Source organism: Calypte anna, chromosome Z, assembly GCF_003957555.1.
Source record: "Calypte anna isolate BGI_N300 chromosome Z, bCalAnn1_v1.p, whole genome shotgun sequence".
Lineage (NCBI taxonomy): Eukaryota > Metazoa > Chordata > Aves > Apodiformes > Trochilidae > Calypte > Calypte anna.
The window spans coordinates 34,751,118-34,768,002 of NC_044274.1; the positions used below are offsets into that span (position 1 = coordinate 34,751,118).

At 39.2% G+C, this 16,885-nt stretch overlaps 1 protein-coding gene across 4 annotated transcripts in view; it reads right to left on the reverse strand.

Annotated features, from left to right (window-relative positions):
* Nucleotides 1-16,885, reverse strand: part of NTRK2 (neurotrophic receptor tyrosine kinase 2) — a 206,746-nt gene that overhangs the window by 176,312 nt on the left and 13,549 nt on the right. For all 4 annotated transcript variants that reach the window (XM_030466982.1, XM_030466981.1, XM_030466984.1 and 1 more), the window contains exons 2-5: nt 12,963-13,037; nt 12,650-12,721; nt 4,553-4,621; nt 815-969 (exon numbers count right to left, since the gene is read on the reverse strand). In XM_030466982.1, the coding sequence (XP_030322842.1) occupies nt 815-969; nt 4,553-4,621; nt 12,650-12,721; nt 12,963-13,037 (371 nt within the window). The remainder of the gene's footprint in view (nt 1-814; nt 970-4,552; nt 4,622-12,649; nt 12,722-12,962; nt 13,038-16,885) is intronic.

A 16,885-nucleotide genomic window follows, 5' to 3' on the forward strand; every position in this document is an offset into this window, starting at 1 on the left:
TGCTCCCTTCCTTCTTGCTTGCCAGTTCCCTGCTCTCCAGACTACACAAGGGCTCATGTCAGAAACACCTGACCTCTTCCCCTTGCACAGAGAGCAGGACAAATCTCTTTAACTACCAGGTTAAACATTTCACCAGCTGTCAAGGACCACATGTAAGCAGCAAAGTTTTATACAATAAAAGCCTTACTGTTACATCATTTTCCCACTATCTCCAGATCCAGCGTGCTGAAAACAATGCTCTGAAAAATAATAGACCTGAGCTTGTTGTGACTTGTTTGTGTAGCTTTTACTAGCAAACTAGTAAAAGTAGAGTTTTCTCTTTGTGAAGAGCAGTGATATTGCTAATCTGTGTCTATTAGCAGGCAGTTCTGAATTTTCTTCCTCTGATCCTAGAACTAGGGTTTGCATTTTTTAAAGAAATAAATAATTAATTACCCATAGATAGTTAAAAAAAAACCAAAAAATCTCGAGGTAAAATTTTGTGTATATTGAGCTTCGAAGCACTACTATTTAGTTTACAAAGACACATGAATATTACATAATTCTTGTTTGTCATCTATAATCAATGTTCTGTTTTCCTGCACTTAAATAACAGTGCATTCTTAGCAGTCTAAGGAAAGAACAAAAAGCTTTATATGAAGCTCCCAGAACTATTCCATGTGCAGTGAAAGACCACTGAGTGGTTAACACCACATCTGAAACTTTTTCCTTTAGCAGCATTGTTGTCAACCTGACAGGTATCTTGTATAAAAGCATGTTTGTTTTTCCTCTCTCACAAAAATTTAGCAGTAATTTAACGCCGAAAATGTATTACCGCAGTTTGGGACTTTCATATCCAGCAAGGCTGTCCTCTTGTTGTTGTCATCTATACAATATAGATCCTGAGTTTCTGTGTAAAACTTGGTTTCTTGAAATTTCTTGATCCACATAATTTCACAGGAACACTTGAATGGATTGTCCACCAATATCCTACAGAAAAATAAATCCAACAATTTATTTTGAAAAGCAGAATGTATCATACTTATAGTAAAAATGGGGGATGAGGACTACAAGCTCTCAGACAGGTGAAAGAAAACAGCTGAATATTTTGTTTAAGAAGGATAAGAAATTAAATCCTAGTAACCTCAGCACAATGCATGTGGAGAATAAAGCACCGAGAATCCAGAATGTCATAGATAGGAGAGATCACACAGGGGCTCAACTACTATCTCCATTTCAGTGGTGTGTATCAGGAGTACATGGAGATCTGGGCTTTCCATCAAGTTCCATCTAATTTCATAAAAGGTCAAGTAGAGATCAGATTTCTCTCTTCTACACTTGACTCTCCTCAGCTACCTCAGATCATTTCCAGAAATGTTTTACTGCTGTGAGGTGGTAAATTCTTTACAGAGTCAAACAGGTATGGATTATAGGCAAGCTCTAACAAAGTCTTATAATAAAAAAGGATTTTACCTAGCCTTCAAAATTCATCCACTACAACACTCTGGAAAATCAGACAGTAAAACCCTAGGTAATGTCATGAAGAAAACTGAACTAACTGAAAAAACAGCCCTGAAACATAAATGTACAATTTAGCTATGCAGTATGCTGCATCAAATTTAAACTACACATTAACAAACTTGGCAAATTATAGTTTTAAAGTTTAATACCACTACACAACAATGCAATGCAGTAACATCCAAGTAAAATATGAACAGAAACATCCCACTGTTTATGTAGAAAGTGACCCAGTGTTATTTTTTCTCCTACAGGCATAGAGGAGATCCAATAAAGCATTTGCAAGTGACTGTTCTAAGGTATCTCGTTACAAGGAGACCAATTGTTTGAACAAAATTTCATGGGTATTTTTGATGTACAGCGGCCAAACTCATGTTTTCATTATGTCATTAGCACCTCTTGAGGAAAGGAAGTGTGCAAACCATTAAAATCTCAGCTTATCAGAGCTGCAACTCTTCCCTCAAAAGCCATTTACGGTTCACAGAGGAATAACAGCTGCAGGGTTCATTCTCTGAAATTTCTGAAGGAACAATTTATACTCATGAAAGTAATCTACTGGACATCAACACCACCACAGGATAGACAAAAATTGCTTGTGCAAGGCAAAGTCTGAACATCAGGATCCCTTAGTTCAAAACCTTCAAGATTTAGTTCAAATCTTCTCTCTCACTGTATAACCTCCTTGTAAATAAGAAATTTCTTTGACCAGTGGCTGAGCAGTCTTTTCTTCCACTGTTTTATTTTGTATAAAAGGGAGGGAGTTATGCACTCACAAAGGGAGTTACGCACATCACAAGCATAATGCTGGATAGACATGATGACCCTCCACATACACTTGTGTGAAAGAAAGAATTTTAGCTAGTAAAAGCAAATTACGTGTCTTCATCTTACTGTAATCTTACAGCTGCAGCTACACTTTATTCTAAAAAAGAAGCCTTTCAAAGCAGCATCTCCTTCTCTACAATATGTGATGAATATCTCCTACTTCACCTTATCCTGAACTTTTCAACCCTTTATGTTTTGATTTACAAGAGCACTATTTATGGCATTATTCTCCTTTCAAGTTCTCCTTCCAACACACTTCTTTCTTTCCTCTTTCCGATTTTAAATCTGTGTTAGCCACTTATCAACAGAACTGTTCAATGGATACTAATTTCATCGCTGTTGTCCCTCCCTTCAGGCTTTGCTTTTCCCCCATAGACCCCACTTTCTTTTCCTTACTTTACCCAGACTGGTTTATATCACTTCATCACAATCTCTGTTTTTATAACACTCTACCTTAATTTTGTATCCTCTCTCTCTTGCAGTTGGTCCCACATCACACATGGCCTTCACACCTCAAGTAATACTCCATTTTAACCTTTTCACCATCTATTTTTACCATGTCTGGCTGACTCAGGGTATCCATCCCCTGCTTTTATTATCATGACACTGAATGGCCGTTGTTCAACCCTGGTATTAACAACACAAATATATTCACTCCTAATCATGTTGACCAGTTTTTTATCTCAAAGTATTATTTCTTGCCTCATTCAAATTCATTTCCATTGATTCCTATCATATATTCATAGCATTTTATTCTCTCACTCTCTGTCACAGATTTGTTTTTAACTTCTTTCTACCCAGGAGCAAACCAACTTCTTCAAAAATATCAGCACCACTGATGCGGTTCTTCAAAATCTTTGTTAGCACTCAATCCAGCCACAGCCTGAAAGAAGCTGTGCACCTGAGATCCCAGAGTGGCCTGATTTTTGTTTTGGAATAAACTTATTACTGGCAGCAGAGAAACTCCAAGAAACTGGAAGCATGGAATGCCTTATAAATTGTAGTCTCTTCCTTCTTTGCATACTTCCTAAGACACAGCATATCGACTCATGTTTCTGCAACCAAGGGAGAAGGGCGAAGGTGACCCCATTTCTCCCCTGCTTAAAAAAATGAGAAGCTCAAGCTTCACACTGTGCCTGAGTTCTGTATCTATATTTGGAGGTCATGACAACTACAAAACATAGAAGCTTCAGCAAAGTACAGACTAACAATGGCTCTTTTGCTGGGACTAGATACTGCATAGGAAGAAACAGAGACTTAGAACCAAGAGACCTATGCAACACACACAGCAATGGGAGTGCTCTGCAGCTAGCTAGTCTCTCCACCAGAGTGCTAAGAAATCGCCAAGTTATGAAAGAAAGCTCCACTGAGCAATGTTCCTTGGGCTGTAAAAAAAGTGTAAATCATATGAATTTAATTATCAACAAAACATACCTAAGGGGCATAGCCTCTTTTCGTGGCACTGGGATTTGCTTATTTCATTTCTCACATGCTGAACTTCACCAGAAGAGGTTTAGGATTGCAAGGCTCATGTTGCAGTTACTGGACTGGCATTTTGTACAAATTCTGACTACTCTGACATCCAGCATACTGACCTCCCTATCCTCTGCAGCTCAGCCCTCCCAAAGCTCTTGCAGGCTCTCTGAAATCCCGCATATTAGGGAAGAACACACAAGGTGACCGAATTTTGCAATGCATACCAATAGAGAAATTCTGCTTCAAGGAACAGAAGATAAAAATGTAACACTGAAACAATCAGCAATGCATTCATTGGTGCTTAATTAGCAAAGAATTATACAAAGCACAGTGCAACTCCAAGAATTTGAGAAAATAAAAATATTCTTCAATAGCCAACCATAAGCATAGCAGCTGTGGGGACAGCATAAGAATATGACAGAGAAACTTCATTTGAAGGTCTGTAGAAGGCTGTATTTTAACTAGCTCAAATATTTCATACAAACACCAGTAGTTCAGCATGAAATAATTTCACAATAGAACATTTTAAAGCTGAAGGGAAGAGGTTATTTTGAGTTCCACATTATTTTAAAAGATACACCGACCTTCTTGGAGCCCTGGAATGGAAATGTCTCTATTTTAGTGTTGTGCTTTCTTTGAAGCAGAATTTTCTTCTTTATCATTGATAGACCACTACCTTCAATTGAACAAACTTCCAAGACTTGCTCTTCCATTTCAGCCAAAAATAAACTTATTTTAATAAATGATAACTTACAGATCAGACAAACCCAGATGGCGAAAAGGCTTCTTGGACAAACTTGAGAGCTTGTTTCTGGATAAATTACTATGAGAAAAGAGAAAGAGTGCATAAATTAGGATTGCTTCTTCTTATGGAGGAAATACAGTGTGTGTCTCTTAAAAAATTTAGAACTCAAACCAGCTCAAAAAAAACCCTTATTGACCTTAGTTGTAAAGAAGTGCTTCTCAGACTTGCTTTGTGATTTGATGAGTTTCAACAGTTTTAAGCCAGTATGCATCTTAAGTAAAATACATTCAAATGCAAACTCACCAGGGGTCAATATTTTCATTTCTAGCACTTCTGTTCATCACAGAAGAGCAGTACATTTAATTGTGTTTCAAAAGTGTTTGTAAAGTCCAGGTGCTAATTACATGCTCAATTTATTCATAAGTGAGATGGGTGTATCCCTTTCTTTCATGCTGCACCAAGCTCTGTACTCACATAAGCCCTTCTCACATGCTAGCACACATCCGCATCGGAGCCTTTTAGTTATTCTTTTCAAATTGCATGTACAATATGTACCCACATAGAAGATCAAAAGGAAAACTGTAAAATGCCTATATTGGGCTTTTTTTATGTCAATTAAGCATTTACGGTTTCCAGTGGTAATTAAGTGAAAAGTCCTCTCCCATTGTGCAGTGCAAAATAATATTCATCTGAATCAGAAATACTCCTCCGCTCCCAGGCTTACAAAACTGCTTTCTCCACCCCGAAGCTAAATAATGCTGTTTTTCTACAGTCCTATCAGTACACCAATTAAATATAGCGAGAGCAGTAAACTGTATTACTGCCAGCACTACAGTTCAAATCAGTGTTATAAGCCAAAATGCCACATGTTTTATGTGGCATTATAAAGGCGCCATAGGGGCTCCATAATTAAAGTTGCGTTGCACTTAAAAACCAGGGATTAAACCTCTTTTCTTTTTCCCCCCTCTGACGAAGGAATAAAGTGTTTGCTTCCAAACTTTATCGTCCTTTATCACTTTGTACAATATGATCTTCAGAGAAATTACAGGTTGGATTTTCTACAACAGAATCTTTAAGAGATTTTATCTGCTCCTCTTCCTTATTGATTCCTTCTGACAAACAACAGCTCTAAGTTTACAAATTGACAAGTCCTAATGTGCAAGAGCAAAACAGATGTGCTACTATTTCATTAGGTGAACTTGTCTGCCCCTACGGCAGATGCTGGTGAAACCATTTCGCAGATTTTGATCAGATATATCAGAACTAGAGTACAATTTGCATTGTTGAAAATAAGTCATGTTTAAGTAAAATTGCCACTATGATTTTTTTCCCTAATATGTATAGGCCATATGATGGGAAGCTGAAAGAAAGAAGTTGAATCCTCATACTGACTTGTTCTGGTTTTTTTCTCTAGCACTGAGGCAACATGAAGCACATAAAGCTCCATTATTCTATGAGTAACTCTTCATTCACCATGCATTAGAACCCCTCCAGTTCTGACATTGCCACATGCAGAAGTCCCTGTGGTATTACCAAAAAAGTCAAGCACCCGCTTCTCTTACCTGCACAGTAACTAAATCCTACCTTTTGCAAAAGACAACCAGATACACAGTGAGCGGGCTCTACCTGCAGACAGATGCCCACTACTCTAGTGGGAGGCAACGTAATCTCAGAATCACAGAACTGACACAATTGAAAAAGACCTCTTAAGATCACTGCGTGGAACTGTCAACACTCCATCATGAATAAAATATATGTATCAATAGCTGCATCATCCACTAGAGCAGACGACACTAAGCTGGGGGGGAGTGTCGATCAGCTGAAAGGCAGGAGAGCTCTGCAGAGGGACCTGGACAGACTGGAGAGTTGGGCTGATTTCAGTGGGATGAGGTTCAACACGGCCAAGTGCTGGGTCCTGCACTTTGGCCACAACAACCCCATGCAGCACTACAGGCTGGGGACAGAGTGGCTGAGAGCAGCCAGGCAGAAAGGGACCTGGGAGTCTGGATTGACAGGAAGCTGAACATGAGCCAGCAGTGTGCCCAGGTGGCCAAGAAGGTCAATGGCATCCTGGCCTGTATCCGGAACAGCGTCACCAGCAGGTCCAAGGAAGTGATTCTGCCCCTGTACTCATTGCTGGTGAGGCCACACCTCGAGTCCTGTGTCCAGTTCTGGGCCCCTCAGTTCAGGAAGGATATCGAGGTCCTGGAGCAGGTCCAAAGGAGGGCAACCAGGCTGGTGAAGGGACTCAAGCACAGACCCTATGAGGAGAGGCTGAGGAAGCTGGGGCTGTTCAGCCTAAAGAAGAAGCGGCTCAGGGGAGACCTCATCGCTCTCTACAACTCCCTGAAAGGAGGTTGTAGCCAGGCAGGGGTTGGTCTCTTTTGACAGACGACTTTCAACAAGACAAGAGGGCATGGTCTCAAGTTGTACCAGGGGAAGTTTAGGTTAGATATTAGAAAGAATTTCTTCACGGAGAGAGTGATCAAGCATTGGAATGGGCTACGCAGGGAAGTAGTGGATTCTCCATCCCTGGAGATATTTAAAAAGAGACTGGATGTGGCACTCAGTGCCATAGTCTAGCAACCGCAACGGTGGTTCAAGGGTTGGACTCGATGATCTCTGAGGTCCCTTCCAACCCAGCCAATTCTATGATTCTATGATTCTATGTTCTGAAGTAAGCGCCTCATCTACACAGTTTTTCAATACTCATAGGAATGGTGACTCCACCACATTCCTGTGTAGACCATTCCAATGTCTGACAACTCTCTTGGTAAAGAAATTCTTCTTAGTATCTAGTCTAAGCTTCACTTTGTGCAACTTCAGGCCATGTCCTCTAGTTCTATGATTGTTCACTTGAGAGAAGACGCCACCACCCACTTCCCTACGACGTCCTATTAGGTAGCCGGAGAGGGCCAACAATGTCTCCCCTCAGCCTCCTCTTCTCCAGACTGAACACTCACAGTTGCTTCAGCCTATCCTTGTAGGACTTGCTCTCCAGACCCTTCACCAGCTTGGTTACCCTTTTCTGAACTCCATCACCTCAATGTCTTTCTTGTAGTGAGTGGCACAGAACTGAACACAGTACTTGAGGTGCAGTCTCACCAGTGCTGAGTACAGCGCCACGATCACTTCCCCTCTCCTGATGGCCACACTATTCCTGATATAAGCCAGGATGCTGTTGTCCTTCTTGGTCACCTGGGCACACTGCTGGCTCATATTCAGCTGGCTCTCAACCAGCACCTCCAGGTCCTTTTCTGGCTGGCAACTTTTTCCAGCCACTTCGCCCCAAGACTGTAGCATTGCATGGGTTGTTGTGACCAAAGTGCAGGACCCAGCACTTGGCTTTGTTAAATCTCATTTTAATTGACCTTGGCCCACTGGTCCAGCCTGTCCAGGTCCATTTGCAGAGCACTCCTATTGTCAAGAAAATCAGTGCTCCCACCCAACTTGGTGTCACCTTCAAACTTACTAAGAAAGAATTCAAATCTCCTCATCTATATCATTAATGAAGATATTGAACAAGACTGGCCCCAAAACTGAGCCCTGGAGAACACCATTGGTGACCAACAGTCCACTGCATTTAACTCCATTGCCTCTAACTCTCTGGGCCCAGCCATATAGCTGGTTTTTAACCCAGTGAAGACTAAATGTGTCTATGCCATGAGCCACCTGCTTCTTGAGAAGAATGCTGTGGAAGAGAGTGTCAAAGGCTTTATTAAAGTCTAGGTAGACAATGTTCACAGCCTTTTCCTCATCCACTAGGCTGGTCATCTGATAGAAGAAGATCAGGCTGGTCAAGCACGATCTGCTTGTTCTGAACCCATGCTGGCTGGGCCTAACCCTTGCCTGTCCTGCACTTGCCATCTGAGTGCATTCAAGATGAACTGCTCCACAATTTTTCCAGGCATCAAGGTCAGGCTGACAGGCCTATCGTTCCCCAGATCCTCCTTTCAGACCTTTTGTAGATGGACAAGTAGATGGTCACGTGACAACCAGGTTTGATACCTGGTTTCCATGAAACAGAGGAGCCTGTTTTTCTCTTATCAGGAGGATCCCTAACCATTATATGATGAGTTCCTCAGGGAAATCTCTCTTCATCTGAAGCCACTTCATTTTGTGCAGTCTTCTCTGACACTCTAATGGGAGAGCCAGACACAAGTTCTGGAACCACACCAGGATTTTTAAGCCTTCTACCACCACCACCTTCTAACATTAAAGTATAACAATACATATCTTAAAATGAGCCACTAACCTCTTATGTAAGAGTCCCAGCCATACCCTGAGATAGTATTTCTCTGTTTTGTTCTTTTAAGAAAACAACAAATACAGAAATAAAATTTTTAGGAGTATCTCAAAAATATAAAGACTGACTCTGGGAGTGGGTGGCAGCAGGGACTTAACAGCCTACCTACCTCACAGGCAGAACTCAAGTCCCACCTATCCTCCAGATTTCCTTCTGGCTACTCACATTTCCTTGCTCATCTTACTCATGATCATCCAAGTCATCCCAACTCTTAGTGAGGTACTGAGCCTGCTTCAGAGCCATGAACTCTATCAGAGAGTGGATTGTGAAAATTAGGTGCTGCTATAGCTATATTTTCTTGCTATTTAGACTCAGGACAGTCATCACTTTTGGAGAGTTATAGTAAAACCCTGAGAGAGAAGAATAGCCCTTTACTTGTTTAGGTTCAGCTAGGCACAGCTCTAAGGTCTACAGTGCAAGGAAAAGCAAGAAGGAAGAGGAGGGAACAGACCTAAGACAAATTGGCGGGAAAATGAGAAGAAATGGCCACTATACTATGCCCAGTTTCCCTCCACAGGCAAATGTCTGTTCTGTCTATGGCTGTGTGCAATCAAGTGAAAATCTGCAACAAGGTCTCACATGGTTTAATTTGGCTGCCTTACCTAAATCCCAGCAGTGTAGACATTCAAACAGATCTTAGTAACTAGCACTGTATATTTACTACACTCACAAATCTATTATTCAGCGATGCAATTGTGCTCAGCCTGAAACATAAAAATAGCTATTTTTAATGTTTTTGGAAATACACACTTTCTGTGAAATGTATTTTTATGTTTAAAGGTACTGGCAGTTCACCATGCATGACTACAATGAGGGTCCATTAAAATTAGTGTCAGCAGCCCATACACTTGTAAATTATAGCATTACTAAACTAGAACTGTTTAATAGCTTGTTAAATGTGACTGTTGACTAATTTTAGTGTAAGGTCAATGAGAATACTAGAATTAGATGAGTAAGACTATGAATTACTTTTAAGTAATACATACTACAGCATTTATTTTCCTGTTGTTTATGTTATTACTCAAATTTCATCGTACATAACTCTAGCAAGATACATGGGCTACAGAAATTTGGCTAAGAAAATAAGGTTATGGCAAAAAAGGGCAGATGAAAATGTGTGTTGATAAGTTCCTTACAGTCTGATCTTCTCATATAATTCATAGAATAAATATTGCTATCATATAATAAAGCTCCTTAACTACATCAAAAGATTTTTCATGGAAGAAACAGAAAACTGTAATAGTATCATTACCTAAATTCAAGCTTATACAATTACACGAGTTCTCAGAAAAGTGTTGTGAGTTTTTGCTTTCTTTATTGGAAAGTAACAAATTGTTGTTTCACAATAAAATGAGAGACTTCTCAAAGATTCACTGAGGCTTTCAGAGACATTTCACTGTTTCTGTATCAAGAATTCCCAGACAAAACAAACAGATGCACTTGTTGAAGGAAAAATGGATCAACCTCAGGAAAAAATGTCTCCACACATACTGTTCTGTCACATGCACCAAGTATGAGTGGTGCCACTTAATGTTTTCCACCTTATCTGGGCTTTTCCTGTGTCTGCTAACATTACTAAAATATTAAAACTAAATCACCACAAAAAGAACGCACAGTGAAAGTATGGATAAGCTCTTGCTTCATGTGTTCTGGATCAGGATTTCAGGTACCTCCACCAAACAGATGTCACTGAGCCTGAATTGCTTCTTACAATCAGCTTCATGAACTACAGATTTAGTAAAGCCTGCTCACCACCTTTGACTGCAAGTTCCAGATGAAGCTTTTCCTTCAGCTAAAGTATTTTAAAGCCAACTAACCTATATGGATTCTGTGCCTAGCAGGTCATGTATGCACAATGACACTTTTTCCGTAAGTGGGACCTCTAGTAAGGTATTCCTGTCCTGTCCAATGGTCAGTTTTTAGAAAACCTGTTTACCTGTACAAGGTTAAGTTGAAGCAGAGACACTTTGTAACTGCATGACTCCCATTTCCCTAAGGGGAAAAGGCCTATCGAGAGAATCTCACCAATTATCTCAGTTATGTTTTGCATACTGAAAAAACACATTAAACACATTATTAAATTAAACACATTACTACTTACACTGTACTCATGGTCACGGAGAGACTTTATTGGCCTCCTCATCATCATTGCTCTTCTTTTAAAGATAAGAAGGTGCATGTTCTTTTTCAGTCTTCTCTTTATTGGACCTAACATACTCAATCTCTGAGTCCTCTTAAATTATTATTTATACAAACTCCAGAAAACTCTCTTGCTATTCCCTGTAGTATCTTTTAAGATGGGTAGATTAAGTGTCCTAATCTATACAAAGTATCCCAATAGATGCCTTCTCAGCAGCTAAAGCAGCAGGGAAAAGATGTAAAAATCTAACACAAAATTCCTTTTGATCCCAGACTGCATTTGCTTTGTTCTGCCACATTAAGCTAAGATTCTGTCCCAGCACAGCACTAGATCTTTCTCTGCAAATGTTCCTCTCAGACAGCAAGTTCTTGTGCATTTTCACAGCCAGTGTATATGCCCCTTGCTTTTTAAGAAATTTCATATTTTACAGCCATGATTCACTGAGCAATTGTTACACAGATGAACACACAAATTCATTCTACAAGACACTTCCCTTGTATCACAAACTGATCATAGTAAAACTTATTTGCTTAATTAGTGGCTAAATTAAGTAGTAGGTAGGCCCAACAGGCAGAGAGTATTTGGTTCACACTCCTGCAGTGACTGTTCCACATTAAGGACAGCAGTTACTGCTAAGACACACGTAGACATTCATGTCCATTTCTTTGCCATTCTTTGGAAAATACAGGTGCAGAAAATTATTCCATTTCATTGGCAAAGCTGTCAGCCCTCTGCTCAGTTCAACGGTTCCTCCATATTACATGGAAGTATTTTTCAAGACCAAGGCAAGTCCTATGCCTTCGTATCTCATGAGAATCTTAACAAAAGCAATGGTTTAAGTTAAACACAATAGATGTCTAATAAAGATACATGGATGGCATCACACACTTGAATATTTGGCTACAACAGGTCACCTGTGAGGAACTGACAACCTCAAACGATCCCAATATTTTGTAGGATGAGATCCACGGTTTTCCATGTAAGTAGCAAAATAAGATACTCCATGTCTGTTCCACCAAAAAGCTCTACAGTCCTTTGGGGACATGTAGTTACAGCAGAAAGTAACAAAATAGCTTTCATTTTAGGTGATTATTTTTCTCCATATTTTTACAAAGAATTTTGATCAGTTCACTCTTTCACAAAGGGTAAGTCACCTAGAAAAACTCAGTCAAAATGGTGCAGAGGCATGAACTCTATCAGAGAGTGGATTGTGAAAATCAGGTGCTACTATGGCTATATCTTCTTGCCATTTAGATTCAGGCCAGTCACCACTTTTGGAGAGTGATAGTAAACCCTGAGGGAGAAGAATAGCCCTTGCTTGTTTAGGTTCAGAGGCCCACTTTTTGATACACTACTTACTGCAAAAGATACAGCCAGAGTCTCTTGATAGAAACCTGATAATGAGCTGGGTGGTCTTATCACCATCGTATCTTACATTCTTATGATCTGCTCATTCTTCACCATAGATACCTTAATCAGGGTCAGTTAATGACAGAAGACCATTTGAAGTCTGTCTTGTTAAAACATTTATAAGAAGGAAATGGTAAAGGAGAGTAATAAATTAACAATAAAATAAACTAAACTAAATATAAAATAATATAAAATAAACTAGCATGAGTTGGACAGTTTTGACTTAGAAGGTAGAGCTATCCTTACTCACATGTATTGTAGGTTGACATTGTTCACAAATGCCTGACGGGAAACAAATCTTAAGCCTGAATCCACCACAGTCCTGAGAAAATACATAAAAGTGTCAGAATATTTAGTTTAAATAGCAATGGAAAGAAAAATGATAATACCATTTAAAATAAGAGAGTGGATGAAATCTCAATAAGGCTGAACCAGAAGTTCTTCCACTGTCATCTATAACACACGAAGTGTGTTAAGTCTACTATCTGATGAGTTCTCTATATGCTTCTATAGTAAAAAGACAGAAAAAATAGCTTTATAAAATACGCATTCCATATACTCACAGATTTCTAAGTCCAACATAAAATCCAACTTCGTTGTCATTGATACTTTCTAATTTTCGCTGGTTTGCGATGTAACTGTTGAAAAAGCAAGACAGAAAGAAGTATGAAAGTGGATCCTTCCACGGCTTTGACTGTTGATGAAGCACTGATGTACTGAAGTCAGCAGTGGTTGCTCACCTATTCCAGTTAAGACTAAGATGTATTTAGAGCATCTGCAGAGTGAAAGTGTTCTTTAACATCTTCCCTAGCATTTAAATGATACTTTGTGGGACAGGGTTGGAGGATAAAGAGTTGAGTTTTACACAGGGGAAATAAAGCCTTGTTTATCAAGAAAGCAAGCCAATGTAAAGGCACAATTAATACAGCTGCAATGCAGTGTCACTGTTTTCAAGGACACACTTCCCCCACTCACGGTTTTCACAACAGCAAAAGAGACAACTTTAATGGTGGCAGTGGAATTACCCCACTTATACTGAGAGAGGATAAGGCTATTCTAGCCTTTTTTCTCATGTTTTTTAACTTTGTCATCTGTTAAACTGATCTTCTTCCTGACACATAGTAGTTTCAATTCTATTTACAGGGTATAGCAATAAGAAAACTGAGGAAAAAGAGGCTGCATTTCATGACGTTACATACACAAGCGGAAATTAAGAGAAGTGAAAAGAAACTGTCACAGTAGACCACATCATTGTATTCACTCACATACCATGAATATCTGCCTGAACTCCAGAAGGATGTGGGCATGCAAGTCAGTCTTTTGTATTATCATCATGTGAGATCTATGAATAACCAGTGACATCCCACAGACTGAAAATTAAACTGTTTTACAGATAATGCATGGGATGATATATAATGTTGCCACTTCTGCAGCAAAAAATAAAGTTTCACAGTGCTAATCTTGCAGTCTAGGAAGAAGAAATCAGTGGAAACTGCAATTCAGCTGACATTATGGGCAAAAAAAGTAAGCCTGATCTAAGAGATGCCTTGCTAAAGAGTTCATGTATTTCAAAAGATAATCCCAGTCCCAGAAATACTTAAGATATTTCTTTGTATTTTCATGAGCATCTAGAACTAACCAAAGCTGCAGGTTTTCCTAAAATGGAGTGTTTCTTTGCTGGAGTAAAACTTGCCCTTGTTTTAAGCATTTCTTATTTTTCATGTAAAGGGAATTTCTGTGTAAGAAGGTGTATTGCTTTTCCAAAGGCAACCTATATACCTCAACTGGTGTGTCAGAGAAACAGTGTGCCCACATCCCAACAGAAGCTTAAGCATCTCAGAAGTTGGCTTGGGATCTCCTGCAAAGATACAAAGCTGACTTTGGCTACAGTCTTGCCAAGTGCCAACAAAAGCAAAAAGTTTCCTCTCATGGGATTCATTGTACCCTGAGAAAAGGAAGGGCAGTAAAAAGGCAATGCATGACACCAGACAAAACACATTACTACAGCATCATTTGATACTGACTGTTCCAATAGAGTTCTTAGAATAAGATGCACATGGTGTACCCATTACAAGATAATAGAGTCCTACATATTTTGTGTTTCCTTCTGTAGATTTTTTAAGGCAATCTGGATTTACTCTGTTGGGCTTTATTAATCTTTTTTTGTTGTTGTTGGTTGGTAAATTTACATATTTTACCAAGTGAAAGCAATTAAATAGTTTATAAAATAACAATTTTTCCAACCTGCCTTGAAGAAGTACTTATTACTTAATTAAGTATCACCTTCCCTGTCGCTAGGACCACATAATGCTAAAACAGTTATGCAAGAGGTATCGAATATACATTCCTCATTCTGTTCTCAGCGTTCAACCAGTAAGAATCCTGTCAAGATCCAACAGAGATAGGGAAAACACAGAATTGAGGAAAATGGATGGAAAAACAGAGGAAGACTTGGAAGACTAGAGAAAAGAATCCAAGCAACCAGTTGTATTAGCAGAAGATTAAGCAACCAAAAAACCTCCTACACTGCCAGAATGTCGATCCATCACTTAAATGCACTTAACATCCATCCAAATCTTATATTGCAATATTAATCATGAAAACATTTCATACATTTGTAAAAACACTCTCAATATGTAATAGGACAGAAAAGTAAATTTCGTGCAGCTGGAAATCCTTGAAGAAAGAGTGGACAGGTATTGTTTACAATAAGCAGGTCACATCCTCTTACACTTCCTTACTTACTTAACAAGGCTGTTTTAAGCTAAGCCTTTTCAACTATTTCATAGCAGTGAAAAAGAAAGGAATATGATGACTGCTGCTATAAACTTTAACGGGAAGTTGTTCTTCTGTTTAATTTAGAGGGAGGTTTGAAATAAAACCTCTTCCTAACTGAAGTCTATTTTTACCTTCTTCACAACTACTCTACCTTGATGTTACTTATCATCAAACATTAATACTCTAAAAGCTCTGACTTGCAGTGGGCGATACTGAGAAATGTAATTTGCCTGCCCTTAAGAATATCCACCCTGCTCTTTAACTGAATATTTTTATTGTAGCATGGAAGAAAAACACCCTGACTCATGGCTAACTGCAGTCACGTGAGGAGCTTGGAAGCACTCTGCAGCAAAGTGTACCACCGCCAGAACCTGGATGGAAAGCACCCAACCTCTAAACCAAACTGCCAGCTGCCTACAATACTATTTGCTTGATTATACTATAACATTCGCCTCTCAATGAGTCATCAGTAAACAATATTTGTTTTCAGACCTTTAATTTCATCTGTCCTTCGTAAACTACTGACTAATAATAATAAAGGCATTCAGAATCAAACACCTACTGATTGCACATTGCAACCTACAATGACATGTTCATCTCAGCACACTGCAACAGCTATTGAATGTCACACACTCATACTTCAACACTTACGCAACATACTGCAAACGGTATTCTAAAATCCTATCATAAAAGACTTAACTCTTCCAAGCAAGTTTTCCCTTCAAAGGGTGATCTTCATTTCCACTTATTAGACTTGTGAAAGACTATGGACACAGTCTGTAAAACATTAGTGAAGAAACCTCTGAAGAGACAGCAGTTTCTGCTCCATAAAATGGTCTAGATTATTTTGTGCCTCAATAGCTCAAAAAATAATTTCACTATAACATTCAAATATTCTTCATAACCTGAAAAAAAATGGTCAGCAGAAGTGTGCCTTGCCACCTTATTTAATTTTCTCTATTTCCTCTGGATTAATGTCCTTTAATCTATACTTAATCTATACTACTTCATCTGGAGCTAAAGGACATCCTGAAAAACAACATCAGGCCAGTCTTAACAAGATAGATACAAGGAAGTAACACTGTAATTCTGCTCCAGGAGTATTGCTATTGCCAAAAAAAGTCCTTTTAGGGGAAACACATTTTCTTAATTCTGCAGAAAACAACTAAGTTATACATTTAGCTCTGGTTCATACATTTGGGGAAAAAGTTTTTAAAATCAAGCAACATTACCTGGTGAAATGGTTCTGAACTTTGTGAAAACTTTCTACTCTGGGTTATTTTTTCACAAAATCTTTAGTGAAAAGGAAGCACTCTCCAGACATTTAACTGTCAGTAGATCAATTAATGACAGGTCACGTAAGTCATAGAATTATAGAATCACAGAATGATTTGGGTTGGAAGGTACTTCTAGAGGTCATCTAATCCAGCCCCCTGCAGTAAGTAGGGATATCCTCAACTAGATAGGGTTGCTCAGAGCCTTGTCAAGCCTCAACTTGAGTATGTCCAGGGATGAGGCCTCAACCACCTCTCTGAGCAACCTGTTCTGTTTTTCCACTAGCCTCATGGTAAAGAGCTTCATCCTAACACCCAGTCTAAATCTAGTCTTTTCTAAATTAATACCATTGTCCCTCATCCTATCACTATAGGCTCTTGCACACAGTCCATCTTCAGCCTTCCTGTTGGCCCCTTTCTGATACTGTAAGGTA